General features: G+C 43.9%; 1 protein-coding gene and 1 pseudogene across 1 annotated transcript; one reads left to right on the forward strand and one right to left on the reverse strand.

Moving 5' to 3' along the window:
• Positions 1-1,727: 1,727 nt before the first annotated feature.
• Positions 1,728-7,620, reverse strand: LOC109461944. The gene is given in 12 exon segments (XM_019758424.1): positions 1,728-1,841; positions 2,186-2,190; positions 2,246-2,653; positions 2,917-3,553; positions 4,845-4,990; positions 5,203-5,295; positions 5,601-5,693; positions 6,155-6,247; positions 6,869-6,958; positions 7,052-7,141; positions 7,229-7,321; positions 7,581-7,620. Coding segments are annotated over 12 exon segments (1,902 nt in total).
• Positions 7,621-10,854: 3,234 nt separating this feature from the next.
• The window catches only part of LOC109461982, an 18,310-nt pseudogene continuing 1,267 nt past the window's right edge, over positions 10,855-27,897 (forward strand).

The raw sequence follows: 27,897 nt of genomic DNA on the forward strand, positions 1-27,897 counted from the left end.
CCTGGGGTGACATCACCTGGTGACCTGGGCACGGGAGGTCATGACCTGAGGTCACGTAGGGCAGGTACTGTAGCTGCTAAACTGCGGTCTCTAAAAAATCAGCCCAGAATCACAAATTTGTGTGTTCAACCTTAGGTTATGGCTGGATGTATGGGGGAAACATGTATTATCAAGGTGTAAACCTCCTTGGTTTTATTGTAGAGGCTTCGGGTGCGGCAAACTGACTCCAGTAGCCCCCCCCCCCCCCCCGCATGCTATCTCCCTATTTGGCCGATTTCTACTCTTTCCAGCCGCCTCCCGAAGCCTGGTAGACGCTTAGGGTTAACTCATGAATATAACTTTTCCCGTGTTCCGAGTCGAAGATTTAAACATTATGCTTTGTTCCAATTGTTAGTGAGTGGGTGATTTGTTGGTAAACACTACGAAAACCACGCCGGTGTCTCGCACCGAAGTTACACTGGCTACCAAACGTCTCACACGTGACCTTGGCGGCCGCCAGCCTTACCTCGTGACCCCTGTGGTCTGAGATCTGTCCCGAACTTGACCTTCTCAGGCAGTGAAAGTTGTTTCTCCCACAGCGAAAGTTGTTCCGCCACAGCCCAGACCATCTCCCCCACATGTGGGCGTCAGCTGACTCTGGGGTCATGTCAGGTCAAGCCAACATGGCGGCGCGAACTTTGATCGTTCAATTAAATTTTTTTTTTTAATCTTTAGATTTTTCGGCAGTTGTGGACATCGGAGGGTTCAACAAGGATTGCTAGATTTCACTTGTAAATGGCTGTTTGTAACGCTTTTTTCGTTAAAATTTTCTTTTGTTTTTAGTACAAGCAAGGTACAAGGTATTGTGTTGGGGTTTCCGGAAAAGGCTGGTACCAGACCCGACCAGGCTATCTGCTCTGGGGTTTCCGGAAAAGGCTGGTACCAGACCCGGCCAGGCTATCTGCTCTGGGGTTTCCGGAAAAGGCTGGTACCAGACCCGACCAGGCTATCTGCTCTGGGGTTTCCGGAAAAGGCTGATACCAGACCCGGCCTGGCTATCTGGCCTGGGGTTTCCGGAAAAGGCAGGGTGGCAGGCCCGGTCTGTTTCACTGATACAAGGTTTAAAAGATCACAGATCCGCATTGAACCGTAATAGCTCTTTTTTTTTATTGTAAAAATTACCAAAAAGCGCCAAATCTTAAGCATTCTCAACATCGACATTCAACTGCTACATTGTTACATTCTTGATTGTTACAGTGGTCTTAAGCTGCTACACTGTTATAGTCTTGGTTGTTACAGTGGTATTAAATTGTTACATTGTTACAGTCTAGATTGTTACAGTGGTATTAAACTGTTACATTGTTACAGTCTAGATTGTTACAGTGGTATTAAACTGTTACATTGTTACAGCCTTGATTGTTACAGTGGTATTAAACTGTTACATTGTTACAGTCTTGATTGTTACAGTGGTATTAAACTGTTACATTGTTACAGCCTTGATTGTTACAGTGGTATTAAACTGTTACATTGTTACAGTCTTGATTGTTACAGTGGTATTAAACTGTTACATTGTTACAGCCTTGATTGTTACAGTGGTATTAGAAGGACATTGTGTGCCTTGCCTAATTCAATAGACATGTTTCGTATGGAAACAAGCGTGACTTCCATTGAACAGAACTGCTTCATTCCATTCAGTATTTCTACTGTGTAGATTAAACTTCTGGGAACATTTGGGGGGAAATGTTGATCTAAAACAATTCTGTAATTTCCGGTCTTAAGTTTTACTAGTTAGTTTGACTGCGGATGGTCAGAGAGCCGCTGTACAGTAGTGGTGAGACTCCCGCCTGTCGCCTATGCACGGCCTGAAAAAAATCAGAATTGTCACAGTTAGGGTGTGGATCGGTTTAGTTCAGACATAGTTTGTAACAAGAGCCTTATTCTGACGGATTCTTAAGCTGTGCCATGTGATTACTAGATGAAGGGGTTTCAGGAAATAGATCATTAGAACGGATTCAATAAGTACTGCAGCAGCCTGGCAAATGAAGCAAAATGAGTAGCCAGATCAGGTCAAGATGCTGGAAACAAGTTTAATATAAAAGAACAGGCCAAATATGGATCATGTTGAAAATCGTGCCGTACATGCAACATATCCAATTGAACAAAAGGCGAAATACACCTCGCCCCAACATAGATACCGGTGGCCCGCGTTAACTAATGGTGGCGAATACTAGATAGAAGGGTTTCAGGCAGGAAATAGTTAGGATACAATAAGTACCTGGAGCAGCCTGGCATATGAAGTAATTCATGTCGTGGCATGGAAAGTCGTTCCACTTGTCTTTCGTGTATGCTCTAGGGGATGCGTCGTAAAGGACGCAATCTTGGTTGCGTTCAAGGTTGTTTGGTTGTCCCGGAACCCAGGAGCTGTACGACCCAAGTTCAGACCCGTCCACCCACTCAAACCTTCCCTCTTCGCGCCGATCGTGTAGGCCGATCCAGAAGTAACCGCTGCCCACGTACAGGGAGATGAGGAAGGCGTTGGTCCCGGCGTCTCGGGGCATGGCGAGGGTGCCGCCGTCTGCACGACAGGCCGCGGCCGCTCCGCTGAAGGTCTTGAGTGTGCCGAAGGCCTTGTAGCACATGTCACGCCAGATTGTGTAACCTTTGGTACAAGATGCTGTAAAGAAGGTTTATATTAGCAACATGTCATGGCAGATGGGTCATATTGATATCATGCATTACATACATGCACTAAATGTACCCCCGGGGATGAATTCGATATACAAATAGTTAATATGTACTACCCCCTCCCCCCACTCACACACACACTCACACATAATGAAACAGTGACCTGCATTATCTGTTTTTAAACAAATAACGTTTTCCAATAGACCAACATACAGGGAAAACATAACAGATTAAAACGCAAATTATAATTACATAAAGTCTTCTCAATCTTGTGAAGACGCTGCTCCAAGGCGGCGGTTCGGTTTCGCTCGTTGTCCAGGTCGCGTTTCAAGGCGTCAACAGTGGTGGACATGCCGTCCTGGTCGCGCTTCAAGGCGTCAACAGTGGCGGACATGTCGTCTTGGTCGCGTTTCAAGGCGTCAACAGTGGTGGACATGCCGTCCTGGTCGCGCTTCAAGGCGTCAACAGTGGTGGACATGCCGTCTTGGTCGCTCTTCAGGGCGTCAACAGTGGTGGACATGCCGTCCTGGTCGCGTTTCAAGGCGTCAACAGTGGTGGACATGCCGTCTTGGTCGCGCTTCAAGGCGTCAACAGTGGTGGACATGCCGTCCTGGTCGCGCTTCAAGGCGTCAACAGTGGTGGACATGCCGTCTTGGTCACGCTTCAAGGCGTCTTGGTCGCTTTTCAGGGCGTCAACAGTGGTGGACATGCCGTCCTGGTCGCGCTTCAAGGCGTCTTGGTCGCTTTTCAGGGCGTCAACAGTGGTGGACATGCCGTCTTGGTCGCGCTTCAAGGCGTCTTGGTCGCTTTTCAGGGTGTCGACAGTGGTGGACAGTTTACGCACGTTGTCTTGGTCACGTGTCACAGTTGTCGACAGTTGATATATTTCCTACAAACGTATTTACGTACGTCAGAATACCAAAGAAAGCTTACAAAAGTCAGCAAATTAATTTTTGTACCCTCTTAAAAACAGAATGAGAACAAGAGTTCCACGATCTCATACCTTCGCCAAATGATGTTAACCCTTCCGGTTGACGAATTATACAATTTTAATTAATGATTTTGTAAATAAGAGCCTCACTTGCATGGATTATATCAGTTGATCATATTCTTCATCCAATGACAGCCTTATCTTAACAAAAAGGCTATTATAGCACTTCCACATAAATTATGCAAATGGCGTCATGATTTGAATAAATTATATTTATTGATGTTCGCCTTCACTTAACTTCCAAATGTGGTAAGTATAAAATTCCCTGCAGTTACAACCATGAGATTATAAAAATTTCCCATTATTATGCAAATTAGGTCTTTATTTACATGAACTATATACTCAGATTTTTTTCTAGTTCTCAATTACATGGACTTGGACTTGGACTTAACTCACTTAAGGATATGACAGTAGTGGCGCAAGACCGAAACCTTTGGAGACAAAAAGTCAGACAAGGAGTCGACCTATGCAACAAGGTTGCGGGAGGATCTAAGGTCTAAGGTAAGGTCTCAATTACATGTCACAAGTGTGGTCTCTCAGTCACTGACGAAAGCTAGTGGATACTAGCTGAAACGTCTGACGTTTTCAAAATCATATCCAGTTGCTTGAGTAACTGTTTTTTGGCGTATCGTATTACCTGGATGTCTAACCTTCATCGACGTACCTCATTGATTATCAGAATTAGCTCCTGATTTGCATAATTGTCATCTGATTATGTCAAGCATCACTTCAGCTACCTACATACCAGTATGATGACATTCCGTCAACCGGTTCTTGAGCTATCAACCTTCGAAAATTTTTTTAACAAATGCTCATGCAGTTCCAGAACAAGATGCTAGGGGGTCCAAACTAATGTCACTTCTTCCCTACCGCAAGAGCTATCTACCAACCAAAATTCGTGACCCCAGCATGTCCAAATCGCGAGATATTAAAACCGGAAGTTCTGCTGCAGTACCAACAAAAGCCGCCAGGGGGCCCAGAATCTAATCATTTCTAGGTCTCATGAAGACCTACCCACGTACCAAGTTTCATGACAATTCATAATATGCTTCTTGAGTTATGCTGTTCACAGACGGACAGACAGACGGACAAACGGACAGACGGACCAACGCTACTGAAAACATAACCTTCTTGACGAAGGTAATAAGAAAACGGCTGAACAACAAGCTTTGTGGTACTAGAATGTTACCTGTTTGTTGCTGAACGTGACAGGGGCGAGTCCCACGGCGACCAGGCCAAGCAGCACGGCGATGCCGGCGGCCAGGCAGCTGCGGCGGGCGCGGAGGAAGCTACAGACACCACGGCAGCCGCTCGCTCCGACCGGATACGCGCCGACTGGTATGAAAAATATACTTCGCTCAGGTTATTGTTTACGTCCACATTTGCGCATAGTGATGCTCAGTTTAAACAAATTTACACATGTCATTGTTATGAAATGCGCGAAATTTATCAGTAGGGAAAAATAGCATTATCGCATTGACTTTGCAAATCAGAGCTTAATTTAAGAATGCATGTGCAAGAAAGGGGAGAAACTTAAAACGTTTTACCTGGCATGGTGGCGCGCGTGGCGTCGGGTGTGTTTTCATCGCCGTTCGCAGGTGCCTGGTTATCGGTCTGGGGCTGGTCCATGGGTGGGTCGGCTGGGCGAGAAAACAAAGATGTAATTTAGTCATTTGTGAAAACTCTTGAGTATTTAACCCACAAAACGAACAACATAGGGGCATAGTTACACAAGTCACGAGTATGAAATAGACAAAATTCATCAGTAGGGAAAAACAGCACCGTCTTATTGATTGTGCAAATCAGACCCTCATTTGCATAATTGATGCCTGTTAATGTTCGGCCTGCCATACATTACAAATGGTCCATATGTTAAAGTTACATTTTAAAAAGCAATGTAATTTAATCATTTTCTTATTACTTATGCAACTTTAATACGTTTTACCTGGTTTGGAGGCGTGCACGGCGCCAGGTGTGTTTTTATCGACGTTCGCAGGTGCCTGGTGATCAGTCTGGGGCTGGTCCATGGGCGGGCCGTCTGGACGAAAACAAAGATGTAATATATAGCCATTTGTGAAAAATATAGGGTCTTTAACATACAAAAAGAACAACATAGGGCCTATAAACGATATACCTGAACAACAAAGCACAAAAAACTTTTTGGAAATGAATAATAGGAACTACATGTACTTGCGTGTATTACTGATATAAATTGTTGATTTTCGCTACTTGAAATGTGACATCAACATTAGAGCATTAGAAGGTAAACACATAGTTCTTTGGTGGTTTCTTTCGTGCTTAGAAAAAATGCTTTGGGTAAATTACGAAACAGAGGAGTACTCTTGACAATCTATTCCATAAAGTTCTCAAGAAAAACCTACGCGAATAGTCACAGAAAAATCACGGTAAATACTAAAAAAAAGCTTTAGTGAAATTACAATTACAAAAAAAAAATAGAAAACAGGATGCAAGAAAAGAGAGAGACATCAAACGTTTTACCTGGTATAGATGCGTACGTGGCGTCGGGTGTGTTTTCAGCGACGTTCGCAGGTGCCAGGTAATCAGTCTGGGGCTGGTCCATGGGTGGGTCGGCTGGGCGAAAACAACATGTAAGATGTAATATAGTCGTTTGTGAAGACTCTTGGGCCTTAATATACAAAGTGAGCAAATTAGGGACTATAAGCGATTTACCTGAACTAGAGGCGTACATTGGGCTGAACATTTTTGCAGCGGCGTTCGCAAATGATCGCCAATACGACAGGGGCTGTCGCGTACGTGTGGTGCCTAAAAAAGGAGAAAAAACACGGAAATTTAAATGCAGTCATTCGTGGAAAATATTAGACATTTACGTCGATGAAGGTTAGACATCCAAGTAATACGATACGCCAAAAAGCAGTTACTCAAGCAACTGGATATGATTTTGAAAACGTCAGACGTTTTTCGACTTCCAAAAATTTGTCTTCACTTTATTTGCATATCAATCAATAGTTTGTGCTTATAAACCTGCATTTCCCCTCTGGTCTCTCAGTCACTTACGAAAGCTAGTGGATACTAGCTGAAACGTCTGACGTTTTCAAAATCATATCCAGTTGCTTGAGTAACTGCTTTTTGGCGTATTAGACATTTAACACATACAACACATACAAAAATAACACATACAACACATACTAAAAATAACAGATACAAAAATTAAATAAAGACTAATCAATTTACCTGCATTGGAGGCGTACATAGGGTTGGGTATTTTTCCAGCGGCGTCCGCACGTGATCGCACTGACTGAGGCTGCTGCATGGGTGTGTTGCCTGAGACAAGTGAACAAAATTTAATTAGTCATCTGCGGAAAAATAACATAAGTAAAAGGAAAAGAGAAATTATAAATTCTGTACATGATTTACCTGCAGTGGAGGCGTACATAGGGTTGGGTATTTTGGCAGCGGCGTCCGCACGTGATCGCAGTGACTGAGGCTGCAGCGTGGGTGTGGTGCCTGTGGACAAGTGAAGAAAATGTAATTAGTCATCTGCGGAAAAATAACATAAGTAAAATGAAAAGAGAAATTATAAACATGATTTACCTGCATTGGAGGCGTACATAGGGTTGGGTATTTTTGCAGCGGCGTCCGCACGTGATCGCCAATAAGGCTGAGGCTGCTGCATGGGTGTGGCACCTGAGAAAAATAAAGATAAATTCATAAGGAAGATAGGGTGTTTGTCTTCGCCTAATCGTCAAATAATTAGGACTGAGCAAGAATTATTTCACAGTTGAAAAAAATCATGAAATACAAGGAACAAAAATACCTAAATACGAGACAGCAATTCGATACGGGCGCTAATGACAAACAAAATTATTGAAATTCTTTTTTTCTCAAACGTCTGAAACAAAAAGTTTGCCAAATTATACATGATAACCAACTTGTACACCCTTACCAGTGTCACCAGCCTGAGACGGTTGCTCCTCTTCCGACATGATGACACTTTAGGTTTCTGGACAGCGAAAAAACACGCCCTTCTCCTGGCAAGACTGTTGTCGACTGACGTAGAGTCCTAGACAAAAATTAGTCTAAACCCAGATCCCATAATCTGAGATTGAAGTCGCTCAGTAAAAGAATGACTTCAGAACAATACTTTGAGACCTCAGTCAGTTCAGATGCGGAATATTGAAAATGACATACAGTGTACATGCCTGCTGATTTTCCCCTAAATTTAGGCAATTAGTAAATGTTACACATGCACACATTGATAAAATTCTCTATGAACCCCAGCGCGGTAAAGTTTTCAAGGCAAACGATATGTAAGAGCGGAAAACGTTCAGCATTATTTTGTTAGGAACAAACGTAACCTTTCAAAGTTTTACATCAAGGAACAAAAGATGCAAGTACCGAATTAGACGTGAACACGTTGTCGGTTATTGCTAGACGTTTGGCAAACAAAATGAGTGATAATACCCGTCCTTACGAGTTTATAAAAATTGTTTAGAAATCGTAATCATGTATTTTTCACCTTATGCCACAATTTTGTCGCCATCAGCTTGTTTAACCAAAATGTAATATCTAAAAGATATCACCACTACTTGCTTTTTCGTCCGTTTCGTTACGCCCACAATGATTGTCTTGCTGCTAAGCTGCCAGAAGATCACGTGGATTACTTTATCAGAAAGGGGTTCGCTCTTTGTAAATCTTGTGAGAAATATGAAAATACTTCTTTTTTACCCTTGTCCTGCTGGCAATTTTTACACAATATCTTTAAATAATTTCATGTCTTAATCAGGTTACAGACCCTTGACTTTTTTGCCCTGCGGCGGCGTAGTTACTTCCACATTCGTTGCGTTTCGCTGCGGTGTGATGCGTTGCACGAGAAACACCCCCAAATCGCACATATACAGGGCACTATATAGATGGTACTGTATGTGCAACCCATATATATATATGGGCCCCGCAGGACAAGGTTAAAATTAGATGGGAGTCGCGGAGACACTTAGTTCTCTTCGTATCATTCAGAGCTGATGTTGTCAGTAAGACGGATGGTACTCGTAAGGATGGCAGTGTTTAGGGACTTCCATAATTGACTATGGATACTGACGTCGATACCATATCAATTTCACTATGTTGCAAACGTAAGTAACAATGACTGGACTGGACAATGCGTGGGGTCGTGTGGCGTAGCGGCAGTGCACGCGACTCGGAACTTAGAGTCCCGGGTTCGAGTCCTGACATGCCACCGATCTTGTGCCCTTGGGAAAGGCACTTTACACGGCTTTCCTCACTTAGCTCAGGTGTAAATGAGTATTGTCCTGTCATGTATTTGTCCCCTGTGTTGGTGGCGGCATTAATATAAGTTGAAAAAACTTGAGTGTGTCGTCACCGCGTCTGGTGATTACATGTTGGAATAAAAAAAAATGACTGGACAGTACCCTCTGTCGTCCTACCCAGATCATTCAAAGGATAGACTATTGTTCACAAGACATGCAAACAGGCTTAGCAAAATACTTGAGAATTATTCTTAATATAATTTTTGCTAGAATATTCAGTACGAACACACAAATAAGATATGCCCTTTGGTTAAGGTTTATTCATCTTAGAATTCATCAATTCATCTTGCTACTCTTGCTTACCCAACATTACTTTTTTCTTTTTTTCTATTTTATTTTATTTTATTTTATTTTATTTTATTTTATTTACCCAGGGGCAGTCTCAGGAGTATATCCAGAAACGCGCGTGTCGGGTAATTATAATACTCGGGTCGGCTTATACTTCATACCCCGAGGAATGTGCAACACTGGACTTATCTACGCTAGAAGACCGAAGGGTCCAACTTTGCCTGAACTTTCCTAGGAAAGTTCTCCGATCACAGGACTTCCAACACTGGCTACCGCCCAGGAGGGGCACCACCACTGAGCGCACCACTCGTTCCAGTAACAAACTGACTCTTACCAAATGTAGAACTGAGCGGTACAAACAGAGTAGCGTCCCATATATGATCCATCTGTTGAACAGTCACTGTTTGAATAAAAGACTTGGGTGTGTAAAACTCCATATACCGTCAGATAAGAATTTTTGAGAACTCTTTTTTTTACAACTTTCTATTCCAGTTTCAACGTTGTACCCTTGGGAAAGGTACTTTACACGACGATAGGACATTAAATGGAGGTCCCGTGTTGGGGAGAGCCATACCCCAAGCACGTTAAAGAACCCACCACACTTATCGAAAAGAGCAGGGGACCTTCCCGGTGTGAGTGGTTCAAACCTTACAGTCCGGTCTCAGGTTTGACATCTTTGAAAAGGTGATAGTCACCTGTTATGTCAATCCTTCCACAAATGTGGTAAATCTTCATAAATAAATAAATAAACGTCAACAAATCACCACTGATGTATGTGGAACTCTATAGGAAAACCACTTGTAGAAGACTTTCCATAGAAATCATCAACACAAGATTGAAATGGCCTGGCCATGTTTTAAGTATGGATGACAATAGAATACCCAAAAGCCTTAAATTTGAGACGCGATGGTAAAAGGAAACGAGGAAGACCCAAAACTACTCAGAGAAGACCTGTGTCGGATGACCTGGCGTCTGTGGGGTTATCCTGGCGATCAGCTAGAAAGCTGGCCGAGGACAGACCCAGATGGAAGAAGTCGCGCCCTTTAATATGTCTTGTCGTAAGGGATAAAGAAGCTAAGTATTACTAAGTAAGTATCTTCACGGTGTTACGAGACCGACGAAATGCCGAATAAGTACTACTTCAGTCCAAGCCCCCCCCCCCCCCACGCTTCTTCTCGCATCAGGCTTTATTCTGTCCTGATGAAAACTTTCCTCCTGTCTCCAACGATTCCTGATTAACATTTATAACATTACATATGATATGGAAGGTCGGCTTCCTCGGGTTTTAAAGGAAGGATTTTGCTTCCACTCGTCAACAGCACAGCGTTGGAAACTGCTGGAAAGTCCCGCGTATTTTTAGCCGCTGCTTCACAAATAACACCTTTGTTCACTGCTGACACCTGATGCCGCAGGTATTCACAATGACGTCAGGAGGTCATGGGTCATGGGGAATCCCCTCACACGTCGGGACTTACCAGTGTTCCTGTTGTTAAGGACAACACAGATGAAAACACGGCCGACTGTCCTTTAGAGATGGTTCAGTGAACATCAGTGGGACCACTGGGCGACAGACTAAGGCAAAAATCTATCCCTTCGGCGTTTTTGTGCTTTGTCTTTCCACTTTCTTGCACCGGTGTAGCGGAGGTAAGTCGAACTAGAGACAGACTTAAGATTACGTCACCGCACCTGGTATTCCCCCGCCGACACTTCCGCATTTCGTGGCGACCGAAAGTCGTTTCCAGACCACGTTAGTGACTTGTGTTCTCTGTACCATTACCAGCCCGATCACCATGTCCAACATGCTGCGTGTTGCGGGGACCCTTCTCCCTGCAGACGTGCAATGCCGGAGGTTTGTGGCGGCTAACAGGTATGACCTGGCCCAGACGGGGTACGGCCGCGCCCTTCTGGCCGCCATGTCTGATATGGACAGGCTGCAGGAAGTGGAGGTACTGAAGAGCCTGGGAGACTTGAACGTGGAGAAAGGAAGACTCCACAAGACGGCAGCTCCGCGGAACTTGGAGCGGGGCCTGAACCTGTACAGGGCCGCGCTGCTCCGGTGTGAGGACCCGGGGGAAGGCGAGTCTCTCCAACATAGGGTCAAACTCGCCGAGAAACTCAAGCAGAAAATATCCATAGCTGGATCAACCAGGAACACAAGCATTAATTCTGTTGCAAGGACTTCAGAAATCTTTCAAGACTTGGACAAGAAACGGGCTAACGGTGGCCACATGGACTCCATCTTAGAGGGCTACACGAAGAGTCTTATAGAAGGAATAGCAGAGAGGAACGTTCTGTTAGAAGTAGAGGCTACAAAAAGTCTCGGAGACGTGAACCTTAAGAGAGGACGAGACTTAAAGGAGCCCAAGCACTTGACCAAGTCTACAGCCCTGTACAGCACAGCCCTGGAGCGATGTGACGATCCACATGGGAAAACCGTCCTCACACATCGCTTACTGCACGCAGCAAAAGTCAGGAAGGATATGGCGGAAAGAAGGAGACGGGTATGTTTTACTACTTACATGTAGATCCTACAAGGTCTTGTGTTTTGGATACCAGCCATAATGTCTTAGAGGTTGCTGTGCCTCACGTTATGACACTAACTACTCGCCTCTGCTATGCAGTATATGCTGCATACAGGTGTAAGTGATCTGCCACTCCCTTTGTTATTGTCACCTGTGTACCAACAAAGCTCCTGTGTTTGTGGTAACCGATGACCTTCTGACCTGTGAGGTGTCACGTTCACTCAGCCTACTGTACGTTTGTCTGGGTAGACAGTGTTGCATTACAGCAGGTGGTATACAGTGTTAGTCTTGCGTTTATCAACGGTTGGCTGTTACCATTCACTTATGAATAAGTAGACAGTGTTGTATTACAGCAGTGCGTATACAGTGTTGGTTGTATGCTTAATAACGGTTGGCTGCTGTCGTTCACTTATGAATTACATAATATTGTTGTATTACCGTTGTGCGTTATGCATATATTGCGGGATATATCTATTGCAGTATTGCCTGTTATCGGTTGCGTGCCCGTACCCAGGACTTTGAGGGGGGGGGGTTCTTCCCACTGGCTGAGCGCCGTAGGTGCGAGGTTTCTAGGGGAACCTTCGAACCTTCTGAAATGACATTTCGTGTTTTTGAGAGGATTTTAAAGGAAATATCAGAGTTAATATTTAATCAAATGACAAAGTGATCGTTTTTTTTAGGTTTTTAGGATTCGAACTCTGCTGGTGATACAAATCAGTCCACCTTTTAAAGAAAAATCTTGGACCTTTAAGATAAAAAAGTGGACCGTTGAGCCTTGCTTATCAATGGGTGAGGTGTTTATGTAGTTCATACATGTGTTAAAGTTGGCTTTTTGAAGCTGTTATTGTAGTAGTAGTCGATTGTTATCTAAAAGTGATATTGTAGTTGCTTTAATTGGTAATTTTCAGATGATTCCAAGGAACAAAAAGACAAACAAGAGGCTGCCAAGTGGATATAAGAAGGTCACGATTCCTCAAGGTCATGGCCTCCCTACAGTAGATGATGCAAGGTGAGTGACGTCAATCGAGATTTCATGGGTTTTATTCAGCAGTGTTTCACCTGTGTTTTAATGTCCAGGATTTTCAGTAAAGTGATTTGTAACTCCTCCCCCATGATGCAGCACAAAGAACACAAAGAACAAATTGACATCAACTTCTCAATATCTGTCCCGCCAATGCTGATATTCTACGTCATTTATTTCTGGTTATACAGCAAATATGTATTACATGATCCTGTGTTGCAGGGTGTACAGAGAACAGTTACAGAAGGGCTGCAGGGCGATGCAGACAGGAGACATGGACACGGCAGAGAAGCACTTTGCAGCTGCGCTCAGGGCCGTTCATGTGAAACGTAAGTACCTAAAAACAGTCAACGCTAGGAAGAAATCATTTCAGGGAAATCACAGATTCAAGTCTAATTAAAATTTGGCATTGTGTATGCTTCCTGTTATAATTTTAAAATCACCATTAATAAAGCACAGACAAAATATCACAACAACGCCCTCTGTACGCAATGAGAAAAACTGCAAAGTCCTAAACTTACTATATATAGATAAATTATGGACTGTGCTAAAATAGTACGCAAGCCACCAGTTTAAAGAGTTCTATTTGTGCGATTTGAAATGTTACCGATTAGTCCAAAGTCTAGTCACGGGCTTTTATAACCTTAAACTGTTGTTAACTTCAGATTCAAATACAGACCAATACATGAAAGAGGCGGAGCCCCTGTGCAGGTTAAGCGATGTCTACCTGGAAAGAGGAAAGAAGTCGAAAGACGGAAGTGACTTCACCAAGGCTGCAGCACTCCGTAATGCCGCACTGGTCAGAGCAAGACAAGAAGACAGAGAAGGCATCAAACAAACAATCCTACAAGTTAGCCAGTTATTTGTTGAGCACGTGCTGGGGATCAAACAAGTAGTGGACATTGGTGACTCAGAGAAACACAAATCAAAACTTAAGAATGATCGAGAGCATGTAGCAAAAGAGATGAAACGAATCGAGCAGGAGATCGATCCTTACAGTCTTGATGACGATGATCCAGAGATAAGAGAAGTGGAGAAGCAGAGAGCGGAAGCAATCTTTACGTTGTTCCAAACAATTGCTAAACAGAGAAAAACGTTCATAGCTGTCCTTGTAGATGAGTGTATGGAGGTAATGGGTCCCCCTCCCTGTAAGTACGCCATGATAGGCCTGGGTTCACAGGCCACAGGGTTAGTAACCCCGTACTCTGATCTGGAGTTCGCCATCCTGATAGAGGAGGAAACAGAGAGTAACGTCGAGTATTTCCGTAACCTGACTCACTATCTGCATCTCAAAGTCATCAACCTGGGAGAAACCATCCTCCCGGCCATGGCGATCAAGTCTCTCAATGATTTCTCCTCCAAAGACCCACCGAACAGCTGGTTCTACGACTCTGTAACGCCACGCGGGTTCGCGTTTGACGGAGCCATGCCGCATGCGTGCAAGACTCCACTGGGCAGGGGTGAAACAGCTGAACTTATCCACACACCAAGGGAGATGGCAATGGTTTTAATAGAAGACTTGCAGCGTAATTTGGACAAAATCAGGCAAGACGACCACATTTTCAATTCAAGAAAAGGCTACCATCTCGCCACCATATTGGGGAATGTGTGTTTAATCACAGGACAGCAGGACTTGGTCGATGTGTATTCCGACCTGTGGACTCGGCTACTACAAAGTAATGATAAGGTGCTATCAGCGTTACAGGCAGGGAGCATAATGACTGAAGAAACAAACGTTAAAACGCTCAGTCTAGAAAATCCAACATCAAGACTACTAGATGTGAAGAAAGAAATCTATAGATTTTCTACCCTTGCAGTGTCGTTTTGGGCACTACTCCGTGGTATACAGCCCACCACAATATGGGAGACTATTCAGAAGATGAACAAGAACGGAGTCATCAACAGTGAGAACGCGCATCACTTAATGGTGCTGGTCAGCATCTCAGCAGAACTGAGGCTGCGGACATACATGAACAACCGTGGACAGGTGGAGAACATGTCAGCCTTATCGTCCATATCTGATAACTCAGATATGGGAGAGAAGTTGAGGAAAGTGTTTTACTTCTCCAATACAAAACAGCTGATGAGGTACCATAGCACAGTAATGTCATTAAAGGCCTTTATTCTACAACTTATCAAAATATACCCATCGACGGGAGAACCGCCTGTTCTGTTTGACAACTCACCAAAGTTACAAGCAGACGTATATTACAGTCTGTGTGAGTACGAAAAGATGAAGTCATGCATAGACATGGCACTAAAGGACGAGGTTTCTAAACACGGCGAAGGAAGAGCACATCCTGACATCGCCAACTTACTCAGCAACTTGGGTTACGCCTGGAGTAACCTTGGTGATTACAGAAAGGCCGTCAGCTATCACGAACAGGCACTACAGATGAGGCGGAGTATCTATGGTGAGGACACTGAACATTCTGACATCGCCAAGTCACTTCACAACTTGGGTAACGCCTGGATGAACCTTGGTGACCACAGAAAGGCCGCCAGTTATTATAAAAAGGCACTACAGATGTGGCGGAGTATCCATGGTGAGAACACTGAATATCCTGACATCGCCGCGTCACTTAACAGCTTGGGTGCCGCCTGTAGGAACCTTGGTGATTACAAAAAGGCCGTGAGCTATTATGAACAGGCACTACAGATGCAGCGGAAAATCCATGGTGAGAACACTGAACATCCTGACATCGCCACGTCACTTCACAGCTTGGGTAGCGCCTGGAGGCACCTTGGTGATCACAGAAAGGCAGTCAGCTATTACAAACAGGCACTACAGATGCAGCGGAAAATCTATGGTGAGGATACTGAACATCCTGACATCGCCACGTCACTTAACAACTTGGGTGCCGCCTGGAGTGACCTTGGTGATCACAGAAAGGCCATCAGATATTTTGAACAGGCACTACAGATGTGGCGGAGTATCCATGGTGAGAACACTGAACATCCTGACATCGCCGGGTCACTTAACAACTTGGGTGCCATGTTTGGAGCTCTTGATGATCACAGAAAGGCCGTCAGCTATTATGAACAATCACTACAGATGACGCGGAGTATCTATGGGGAGGACACTGAACATCCTGACATCGCCGCGTCACTTAACAACTTGGGTAGCGCCTGGATGAACCTTGGTGACCACAGAAAGGCCGCCAGTTATTATGAAAAGGCACTACAGATGAGGCGGAGTATCCATGGTGAGGACACTGAACATCCTGACATCGCCAAGTCACTTAACAGCTTAGGTTACGCCAGAGGTGGCCTTGGTGATCACAGAAAGGCGAACAGCTATTACAAAAAGGCACTACAGATGTTGCGGAGTATCTATGGTGAGAACACTGAACATCCTGACATCGCCAAGTCACTTAACAACTTGGGTGCCGCCTGTAGTAACCTTGGTGATTACAAAAAGGCCGCCAGCTATCTTGAACAGTCACTACAGATGCAGCGGAAAATCCATGGTGAGAACACTGAACATCCTGACATCGCCGACTCACTTAACAACTTGGGTAACGCCTGGAGTAACCTTGGTGATCACAGAAAGGCCTTCAGCTATTATGAACAGTCACTACAGATGTGGCGGGGTATCCATGGTGAGGACACTGAACATCCTGACATCGCCGACTCACTTAACAACTTGGGTAACTCCTGGAGTGACCTTGGTGATCACAGAAGGGCCGTCAGCTATTACGAACAGTCACTACAGATGAAGAGGAGTATCCATGGTGAGAACGCTGAACATCCTGACATCGCCTTGTCACTTCACAACTTGGGTGCCGCCTGGGGGAAACTTGGTGATTACAGAAAGGCTGTCAGCTATTTTGAACAGTCATTGCAGATGTACCGTAGTGTCTTTGGTCCGGCTGCAGTACATAACTACATTGCAATCGCACTCAGGAACCTGTCCTCGGTCTGGGCTGCTTTGGGCAATGAGCAACAAGCAACAAAGTACAGGAACCAGGCAGAACAGATGGAAAAGAAACTGGCACAGCAGCAGTCCTCATCAGCTACGGCCTAAATCTGCAGAGACTAGACAGTTGCCCTGTTTTTACGACCAAACTGTAACCATTACTGCTCTTTAAGTTGATGCCACGTGCATTTTGGTGTTGTATATGAAGAAATATCACCCCGTAATTCATGGGTCAATATGTAATGTAAACCGGTGAAGTCACATTGCGTTCAGACGCAAATCGCGATCCGGTGAAACCGGTTAGAAACTACATCCTGAGGTGGTTTGGGATTGAGGCTCATTCAATGCGATTTGGAGCGTTCAGATGGGATCCACTTGAATCCGGCTTCGGTGGAATCTGGATCGAAAGCTCTTACAGCGTATTCGTGTGAACTTGGACTAAATCTGCAGAGACAGGGCAGCTTCCCTGCGGGTGTTAGGTGAAAAGTTTCCTCAGGTGCGAGATTACAGAACACAGTTGTCCTTCTGACTGAAATGCTACTAGTTAATGCTCTAAACAGAAACAATGCAAAAGCCCCTACAACAGTGTGTTGGACTTCTGCTGCCGGTCTATGGTTACCATGGTACACTGTTCAGGCACGCCACCTATCTTCTGCTAGGCAACTGCAGTTTGAAAGATTAGATCAAAATCTAGCATTGATATGACCTGCATACTAGTATTTTGATTTATTCACATCACAGTGGAATGTATGTGTACAAGTATACAAGTATAGAACAAATATCATAGACATTACATAATATATTTGCGTAATCTTAACAAACTCTCAACAAAATAGTCTAGGCTCTAAGGTATATTGGCAGGATAGTGCGTACATTGTGATTTTATATTACTATTAGATGTCTCTGGTAAATGGAAACTGGTTTTGCAAATAGGAACGGCACCTGGCTGCTAAACACACCAGAGAGAAACCCTTCTTGTGCAAACAGTGTTGCTACAGGACTGCCATCAGGTCTAACCTAGCTAACCATACTGCCAGAAAACGGGAGACCCTACACATGCAATGTGTGTGGCTATTCTGCTGCGTGGAGGTCTATTTTAGACCAACACATGATGAAACACACCGGGGATAATCCCTACATGTGTGACAAGTGTGGATACAGGACAGACATAACGTCTAACCTGTACAAGCATATGAGAAAACAGTATACAGTTGAGAATCCAGTACAAGTCCAGCAGTGAGTCTGCCCTCATCAGAACCAACAAAACCCTGTATATATATTTAATAGCTGAGACTGATGCATATGAAGTAGTGTTGTGTTACATTAGTTATAATACATGTATTAGTCAACACAATTCATGTGTATATTATATTTCTATTGTTGATTGTTTAGAGAAAGAACATTAGGACCATGTGAGAATCTGGTGCATGATTGTGTAGCAAAGTTAGTACAGATAACCTTAAGTAACATGTGAGTAAAGTAGATACAGAACAGCATGAGGGTCCCACCTACATTTGGGACAGCATTTATAGTAATGTACTGGTAGCAGCAACACTTAGTTAAGTATGAATAAAAACCAGACATTGTTGCTCTTCTGAAGGTGACAGATGGTTACTGGAACATCTGATGTAAAAACACAATGGTTGTTAATGTTTCATATTGCATTCAATACAAGTGTCTACATCCACCCATAGTGTGTCTTCAAATGATAGTTAAGATAACTGTTAGGATGACTCAAACCAATCAGTTCTTAGAACTTGTTTAGTGGCTAGTAATTGGTTATGCAATTTCGAAGGAATGAATGAATGTTTACTGGCGACTTGGGTTCGTACTGGTACAGGGAGTTACACGTCTGCATCTCCTTAGTGGTGCAAGTGGCAAAAAAGCCACGTGAGTTTCAAAGTACACCGTTCTGGACAAAGTTCAGCTGCAGCTCCACAGTTTGTTATGACAAGTGGAAACCACCCTGTATTCTGGGTAACATGAGTCATGGCTGGAAAGCCCCGCTAAGTAAACATGTAGCGGCGGTATAAAAGCAGCGCCATCAACTGTAGGCAGCAGTGAGACAGCTGTCTGTGTGCTGAGGACATCAAGCAGCATCTTCAGCAGCATCTAACGGCTGTCCGGCCAGAAGCAAGTGGACACAAGCGTCGTTCCAGTATATGCCCAGGTACGTGAGCTTTGACAATGTTTGTATTTGCAGAGTACTATCTACAGTTTTATGAATCGCCAGATATAGATATATAGGCAATTACTATCCCATTATCTTATTTTATTCTGTTGTTGAGATGCCATAATAGCAAAGCGTCCACGGTAGAATGTTCATGTTTTTGTACACATTTATTTTCTTGACGACTTCCAGTACGCGCCCAGGTAAGTAAGCTTGGACATACTAGTAGTTGCATTCGCAGAGTATCATTTTTTTTATTCATCAAAACATAAAAACATAACAAGGACAGTGTGGCGCTGCACTCAAGTTAACAATATATTAACAGCGCCACACAACAAAAGGTACAATTAACATTTAAATATACAAAGTTGACAGAGTATCATTTGCAGACTTGTGGGGCGACGGAGTTATTTTATTCTATGAGCAAAGCGAGTTATGCAGTGGTGAGACGGTTTTGCCGCCGGGGGAGTTTGTCGGGGAGAGAGGTTTTTGTTGGGCGGTGAAAAGTTGTCTCCCTGGCAAACTCCCCCGGCGGCAAAACCGTCTCTCCGCGGCATAACCCGCGTCGCTCCCCGAAAACAAATAACGCCGCCGCCCCACAGGACTACAGCTGGAATATAGTAATTTCTAAGACATAGTAGAGTCATACATGATTATCTCGTTACAATTCGCTCACGGCAATGCTTTGTTGATGTACGTTTATGGTTATGTTTTTCTCTATTTGTGTACCGATGACTTCAATATGTACTACCCACAGGCATATTAGCATGAACGACGTTGTAGTAACATTGTAGGTTCATGATCCGCGAAGAGTACTCGAGTAGTTGACTTAACACGACTTTGTTTGGGATTTGTGCTAATCGCAGTCCTTACATTAATTCGCATTAATTACAATCATGTTCAAGACATCCTCGCTTCCACTCTATTCTCTTGTTGCGGTACACTCATGGGAACGCTTCGATGGTAGCAGGTGTTTGTCTTAGTTGTATTTGTTTAGTGAAACTTTTTGTGGCCTTCACCACAACGTATCACAAATTTTGACAGTGGGTCAGGTGTAAACATACTACGCACAACGCTGCATTTCTCTGCGTTGTAGGCATTGGTTTCATTGTGTTTAAAATGGCTGAAAATGGTTAAAAAGTTGTCATGTAGGTGGGTTTGTTTGCTGAGTTTGAGTAACTGCGCCATATTTTGCACCCCCGACACTCTTAACGTAAAATCAATACTTAGTTACAAAGTTCGCCGTGCTCTGAACAAAGTTTACGTGTCACGCCACCGCCTGGTACAAGCGGATCTACGGTATGTCGTAAACAACAATGACGTTATTATTGATTAGTGGAAAGTACCGTGTATTTTTGGCAAATTACATCATACTTGGAAAGCCCCAAGTAAAGAAACCATCTGTTACAAGTGGACCTACGTACCCCCTGTAAGTGTTTGTTAGACAGTTGGTGACTACGTCCAGTGCGAGTAAAGCTTGACTCCCGATTTTCATGCTGGTAATTAACGGTCCTTATTGTTTATACGAAGAATCATTTTTTAAACGATAGGTTTACTATGGTACCTATTTCTTCCAGAAAACGTGCCTTGAATTGAACAAACATTTTTCATTGTTAGGGCGGAGGGAGTCAGTAATGACACTGTAGTCTGTTAGAAAATGGTAGAATTATAACCTACGGATTTCTTCTGTGCAACAGGCGGTGTTCTGACAACACAGGTGTCATCATCATCATTATCTCACGACATGTCAGGCTGAAACAAACGGCTCGAGTACAGACGTCTGTCAAGTGTAACTCCAGGTATTTGAGCTTCTTCAATTTGGTATCAGCAACGTTTTAACCGTTCTGATATGTTGTTGACATGCTGTCAATTATGTGAAAGGTGTACCAATCAGCCCTTGTGCTGCTCATTATATAGTTTGAGTTTGAGTTTAATTAGATCCACAATTAGCTTCATAAGAGGCTATTCTTCCTGTGGTCCACACATTACGACATACATTTGTGTATATATATTGCAATGCTGCATAGAAGCGTACAAAGACATACCAAGTTAATTGAGCAAAAATAAACACTAATCACAGCCCAATACTTTGCAAGTTGTTCCACAATTGGATGTACCGGAAGCGCCTTTTTGAGTTGGATTCAGGTTTCGGTAGTCTGTGTTTGTTCTGGTTGAGCGTGTTTGGTAGTTGTGAATCTCAGGTTGGAATGTGATTCTGTCGTACAAAACCTTTGGTTGCTTGGTGCGCATTATTCGTTTAAAAGTGACAAGGCTTCTCTATTGAATTCTGTCCCTAAAAGTCAGCTTTTATAACATGCTTTCCTCCCTATTGCGGGAATACGCCAGCTGCAATCTACTACCTCTCCTTTACTGCAGGTTCGGGATTTCCATGGGCTTTCCACTGTTGACTTCTCAGATAATCATTGATGTTGGTAATTACGTAAGTCAATAGAAACTGTTTGAGTTTCCATGGGTCAGATATAACAGTCTTGTGACTCTGTGTTTGATCCAACATGTTCAGGGGATTCCCATGACTTATGCTACCTCAAGTGTTTTCACGGTGTTTTCAATCGAGAACAACACCTATAAAAGCAATAGTAAAACGTTAAACTTTAAAAAAGCAATAATTATAACTGTTACAATAGCAGCTAAAATGACCACAATGTCTTAGGAAGAAACTTGGTACACATACAATATACAGATAAAGCATAAGAAAGTAAAAATATTTTTGGTATTAATTGTTTATCATATTATATCAGTTGAAGTTCAACAAACATGGAACTTTCCACTGTTAACTTAATGACTGATTCTGTAAGTCAATAGAAACTATTCAAGTTTCCATAAGACAGACACAACAGTTTTGAGACTCTGGTTTGATGAGACATGTTTAGGGGATTCTGACTTTATTCAGGCAATACACATGGCTCTCGCCAGTTGTCAACAGTTTTCAGAGTCGAGAAAAACAGTATACAAGTTTGTTATAGCATCTAATAGCCACAAAGTCTACACAGGAAAACTTGGTACATGTAGATAAAGCGTAAGATCGTCTCTATTTACATCTCTGACATACATTGTTTTATCCTACTTGTAGTGAAGATTGGGACTTTCCACTGTTGACTTGTGAGTTAATTGTTAATGCTGTCATCATACCTTTGTTGTAAGTCAATAGAAACTGAGTTTCTACAGGCCAGACACAACAGTCTTGTGACTATGAGTCATTGTAAGTTGTAAATTGTGTTGCACATACTTCATGTTCACAGGAATGGACATGTTGTCATGTATACACGATTGCGTGGACAAAATGAGCAGGTTTTCTGTCATAGTTTTCTCCATGGAATGCCTCGCCTAGAAACGCGCTGCAGACGTGCAGAACAAGTCGGTTTATGCCTTATCAAGTAATCTCCAAGCAGATCCTACGGTGGCAAGGCAGTGTCCACTGGCCAGAGGAGTGTCCGTTAGCCACCGAAAGGGATCTGCTTGGTTAATGGTCAACAAGGAGGGGCAACAACACCAATTTTCCTCCCTGTTTCAGTGTCAGCAGATCTTCAGTCAGCAGATCTTCAGATCTATGGTGGCTAATGGACATCCCTCTGGGCAATTGACACTGCCTTGCCACCGTAGGATCTGCTTGGAGATTAGTGCGATATGCCCCGTCTTGCTAGCGCGTGATTGGTCGACTTTGGGCTATGGTCACGTGTCTATGTGATCCAATCAGAACCAAGTTAGAAGAAAGTATTGCGCAACGTGCTAAAGACTTGCAGAACAACGTCTATAATTTCTGCGTCAGTCGGGAAAGTTACGAGGCCAGGGGAATTCCATAACGGATCAACAATGATAACAGGCTTATAAGTTTTTTCATTGACGTTAAAGTATATATATAGGAAAAAAACACACAGGCGGAGGTCAAAGGTAAACATGACGTGTGATATGCCCCGTCTTGCTAGCGCGTGATTGGTCGACTTTGGACTATGGTCACGTGTCTATGTGATCCAATCAGAACCAAGTTAGAAGAAAGTATTGCACAACCAATCTCTAGTCTAGGCCAGGGGAATTCCGTGACGAATCGCCAATGAAGGCCCCAAATATTTGTTTTTCCAGGGACGATTTAATAATAACGGGCTAAGTTTTTATTGATCACAAACTGTGTGCAAAGATATATCTGACCAACATGTGGTTTAGTACCGTGGTATCTGTGCCATAGTGCTCAATGGCAAAGTTTCTTCTATCCAGAACATAGAAATGGAACTATTTTATTTGTTTGAACTGTTATGATCAAAATATAGCTCTCAGTCAGACCAAAGCCTTTGCAAAGCATGACGTCACCTGACATATTGTAGTGTATGTAGTTCATGAGCAAAACGTCAATGAGGAAGAAGCTTAAGTTTAAATAACTTCAAATTGGTTGTTGTTGCTGTTGTTTAAAAGAAAGAGACAATCTTTGCTACGATATTTTATGCCAAACTCCACCAACAGCAGAGGTCAAAGGTAAACATGACGTGTGATATTTACCACCTGACTAGCGCGTGATTGGTCGACTTTGTACTATGGTCACGTGTCTATGTAGACTATGATCACGTGTCTATGTGATCCAATCAGGGCCGCCCTATTACCAATACGTCATTGTGACCCCGCGACCCCGAACGAATGTTTGCTCCTACAGTTTTTGTGGAAGTTAAATATTTACCGCGCGATTGCATCACCCATATCTGCCTTGTTGAATTCTGGCTGCCTCAAAACGTAGACAACATATATCTACATAACCTTTAAGTTAATGATTTGTAGTTTGTCATTTCTTAAAAGTTTCTTTTAAAAAATTGAAGCACCTTTTAATTGTTCTACCGCACAAATAATCTCCTTGTCTATTATCATAATCTAATCAAATATGTGCCAACATTTATTAGTCCCTTTCATGTCTACAGAACAACATGCTGCGTGTTGCGGGGACCCTTCTCCCTGCAGACGTGCAATGCCGGAGGTTTGTGGCGGCTAACAGCTATGACCTGGCCGAGACGGGGTACGGCCGCGCCCTTCTGGCCGCCATGTCTGATATGGACAGGCTGCAGGAATTGGAGGTACTGAAGAGCCTGGGAGACTTGAACGTGGAGAAAGGAAGACTCCACAAGACCGAAGCTCCGCGGAACTTTGAGCGGGGCCTGAACCTGTACAGGGCCGCGCTGCTCCGATGTGAGGACCCGGGGGAAGGCGAGTCTCTCCAACATAGGGTCAAACTCGCCGAGAAACTCAGGCAGAAAACGCACATAGCTGGATCAACCAGGGACACAAGCATTTATTCTGTTGCCAGGACTTCAGAAATCTTTCAAGACCTGGATAAGACATGGGCTAGTGGTGGCCATATGGACTCCATCTTAGAGGGCTACACGAAGATTCTTGTAGAAGGAATAGAGGAGAGGAACAATCTGTTGGAAGTAGAGGCTATAAAAACTCTCGGAGACGTGAACCTTAAGAGAGGAAGAGACTTAAAGGAGCCCAGACACTTGACCAAGGCTACAGCCCTGTACAGCACAGCCCTGGAGCGATGTGACGATCCACATGGGAAAACCGTCCTCACACATCGCTTACTGCACGCAGCAAAAGTCAGAAGAGACATGGCGGAAAGAAGGAGACGGGTAAGTTTTTTACATTTGTGCTTTGGTACCGTTGCCAACGCGTTTATCTTCGTGGTACCGTTGCTGTGGGCATGGTGGCCTTGAAAAGGTGCACTTATTTGCACCTGTTCCACCATGCCTTCCATGTACATGTGCATGTGGTTAATTGTAATAAATAAATAAATCAGATTCATTCAGGTGCTAAGACTCCTCATTATGAATCTTTATATTATAAATGAAATTTTGGTTAATTGTTAGATAGAATCATTTGTTATCTCAGATATTAGGCTTAATTCAATTGTTACTTTTTAGTTGCTCCTGAGTGGCAAAAGAACAAACAGTTGGTCGCCAACTGGACCTACCAAGGTCACGTCAACTATTCCTAAAAGTCTACCTACAGCAGACAAAACCTGGTAAGTTACATTTAACTAGTTTATTGAGTCTTTTGTAAAACGAACTCACCAATGTTTTAAATTAAGGTGTGAGTCAATTTAGGACACCAGTCTAAACACTTAACCTCGGTAAAGTGCTTTGTAAATCCTTTTATATGCGGCACAAAGATCAAAATGACATGTAGAATTCTAAACTGAACGTATCAAGATCTGTCCCACCAATGCTGATATACAACGTCGATTATTTCTAATTCTACGGCTAATATGTATTGCTCGCTTTGCTTCAGGGACCAGTTACAAAAGATGTACAAGGCCGTGGTCACGGTAAAAAAACACTGTGCAGCTTCCCTCAGGGCACTGCAGACAGAGGGCTTGGACACGATAGGGGGGCACCTTGCAGCGATGCTAAGGGCCATGCAGACATTACTGGACCTGGACCCGGCAAGGGATATCATAGAAACTGTGCTGGGGGCCCAGCAGACAGGGGAATTGGACACTGCAGAACAGCTGCAGGAGGGCTGCAGGCAGACAGGGGAATTGGACACTGCAGAACAGCTGCAGGAGGGCTGCAGGCAGACAGGAGACCTGGACACGGCAGAACAGCTACATGAGGGCTGCAGGGCCCTGCAGACAGGAGACCTGGACACGGCAGAGAAGCACTTTGCAGCTGCGCTCAGGGTGGTTCATGTGAAAGGTAATACTATTTGACCACCACTGAGAGACATCAATACGAAAAAAAGTGTCGTTCCTTTTATACCAGTTTCATAAGTTTTGATTGGCGTATTTCATAGTACTGCTGACGCATTAAACCCAAAATGAGATTCAAGTTTCTAATTCAAAATTATTGTTGCGTTCAGATTCTAATAAAGGCCACTACCAAAAAGAGGCTGAGCCCCTGTGCAGGTTAAGCGATGTCTACCTGGAAAGAGGAAAGAAGTCGAAAGACGGAAGTGACTTCACCAAGGCTGCAGCACTCCGTAATGCCGCACTGGTCAGAGCAAGACAAGAAGATAGAGAAGGCATCAAACAAACGATCCTACAAGTTAGTCAGTTATTTGTTGAGCATGTGCTGGGGAGTAAACAAGTAGTGGACTTTGGTGACTCGGAGAAACACCAATCAAAACTTAAGAATGATCGAGAGCATGTAGCAAAAGAGATGAAACAAATCGAGCAGGAGATCGATCCTTATAGTCTTGATGACGATGATCCAGAGATAAGAGAAGTGGAGAAGCAGAGAGCGGAAGCAATCTTTACATTGTTCCAAACAACAATTGTTGAACAGAGAATAACGTTCATATCTGGCCTTGTAGATGAATGTATGGAGGTAATGGGTCCCCCTCCCTGTAAGTACGCCATGATAGGCCTGGGTTCACTAGCCACAGGGTTAGTAACCCCGTACTCTGATCTGGAGTTCGCCATCCTGATAGAGGAGGAAACAGAGAGTAAGGTCGAGTATTTCCGCAACCTCACACATCATCTGCACCTCAAAGTCATCAACCTGGGAGAAACCATCCTCCCGGCCATGGCGATCAAGTCTCTAAATGATTTTTCTAAAGACCCACCGAACAGCTGGTTCTACGACTCTGTAACGCCGCGTGGGTTCGCGTTCGACGGAGCCATGCCGCATGCGTGCAAGACTCCACTGGGCAGGGGTGAAACAGCTGAACTTATTCACACACCAAGTAAGATGACGAATATTTTATTGAAAGACTTACTGCGTTACTCGGACCAAATCATTCAAGACAACCTGAATGTACCTTCAAACAAAGCCTACCATCTCGCCAGCATCTTGGGGAATGTGTGTTTGATCACAGGAGACCAGGACTTGGTCGATGCGTATTCCGACGTGTGGCCTCAGCTACTACAAAGTAGGATGGTATCTGTGTTACAGGCAATGACCATGATGACTGAAAAAACAAATGTTAAAACGTTTAGACCAGAAGAGCCAACATCTAGACTGCTAGATGTGAAAAAAGACATCTATCGATTTTCGACCCTTGCAGTGTCGTGTTGGGCACTGTTCTATGGTATACAACCCACCACAATATGGGAGACTATTCAGAAGATGCACAATAACGGAGTCATCAACAGTGAGAACGCGCATCACTTGATGGTGCTGGTCAGCATCTCAGCAGAACTGAGGCTGCGGACATACATGAACAACCGTGGACAGGTGGAGAACATGTCAGCCTTACCGTCATATCTGATAACACAGATAGTGGGGGAGAAGTTGAGGAAAGTGTTTTACTTCTCCAATACAAAACAACTGATGAGGTACCATTACACAGCAACACCATTAAAGGCCTTTACTCCACAACTTATACAAATCCACAGATCGACAATAGAACCTCCTGTTCTGTTTGACAACTCACCAAAGTTACAAGCAGCCGTATATAACAGTCTGTGTGAGTACGAAAAAGTAATATCATGCATGGAAGTGTCGCTACAGGATGAGGTTGCTAAACACGGTGAGGGAACAGCACATCCTGACATCGCCGACTCACTTAACAACTTGGGTACCGCCTGGAGTCACCTTGGTGATCACAGAAAGGCCGTCAGCTATCATGAACAGGCACTGCAGATGAGACGGAGTATCCATGGTGAGGACACTGAACATCCTGACATCGCCACGTCACTTAACAACTTGGGTAACGCCTGGAGTGACCTTGGGGATTACAGAAAGGCCGTCAGCTATCATGAACAGTCACTACAGATGATGCGGAGTATCCACGGTGAGGACACTGAACATCCCGACATCGCCAACTCACTTAACAACTTGGGTAACGCCTGGAGTTACCTTGGTGATTACAGAAAGGCCGTCAGATATCATGAACAGTCACTACAGATGATGCGGGGTATCCACGGTGAGGACACCGAACATCCTGACATCGCCACGTCACTTGCCAACTTGGGTACTGCCTGGAGTCACCTTGGTAATCACAGAAAGGCCGTCAGCTATCATGAACAGTCACTACAGATGAAGCGGAGTATCCATGGTGAGGGCACTGAACATCCTGG

Source organism: Branchiostoma belcheri, unplaced genomic scaffold, assembly GCF_001625305.1.
Source record: "Branchiostoma belcheri isolate BF01 breed outbred unplaced genomic scaffold, Haploidv18h27 scaffold98, whole genome shotgun sequence".
Classification (NCBI taxonomy): domain Eukaryota; kingdom Metazoa; phylum Chordata; class Leptocardii; order Amphioxiformes; family Branchiostomatidae; genus Branchiostoma; species Branchiostoma belcheri.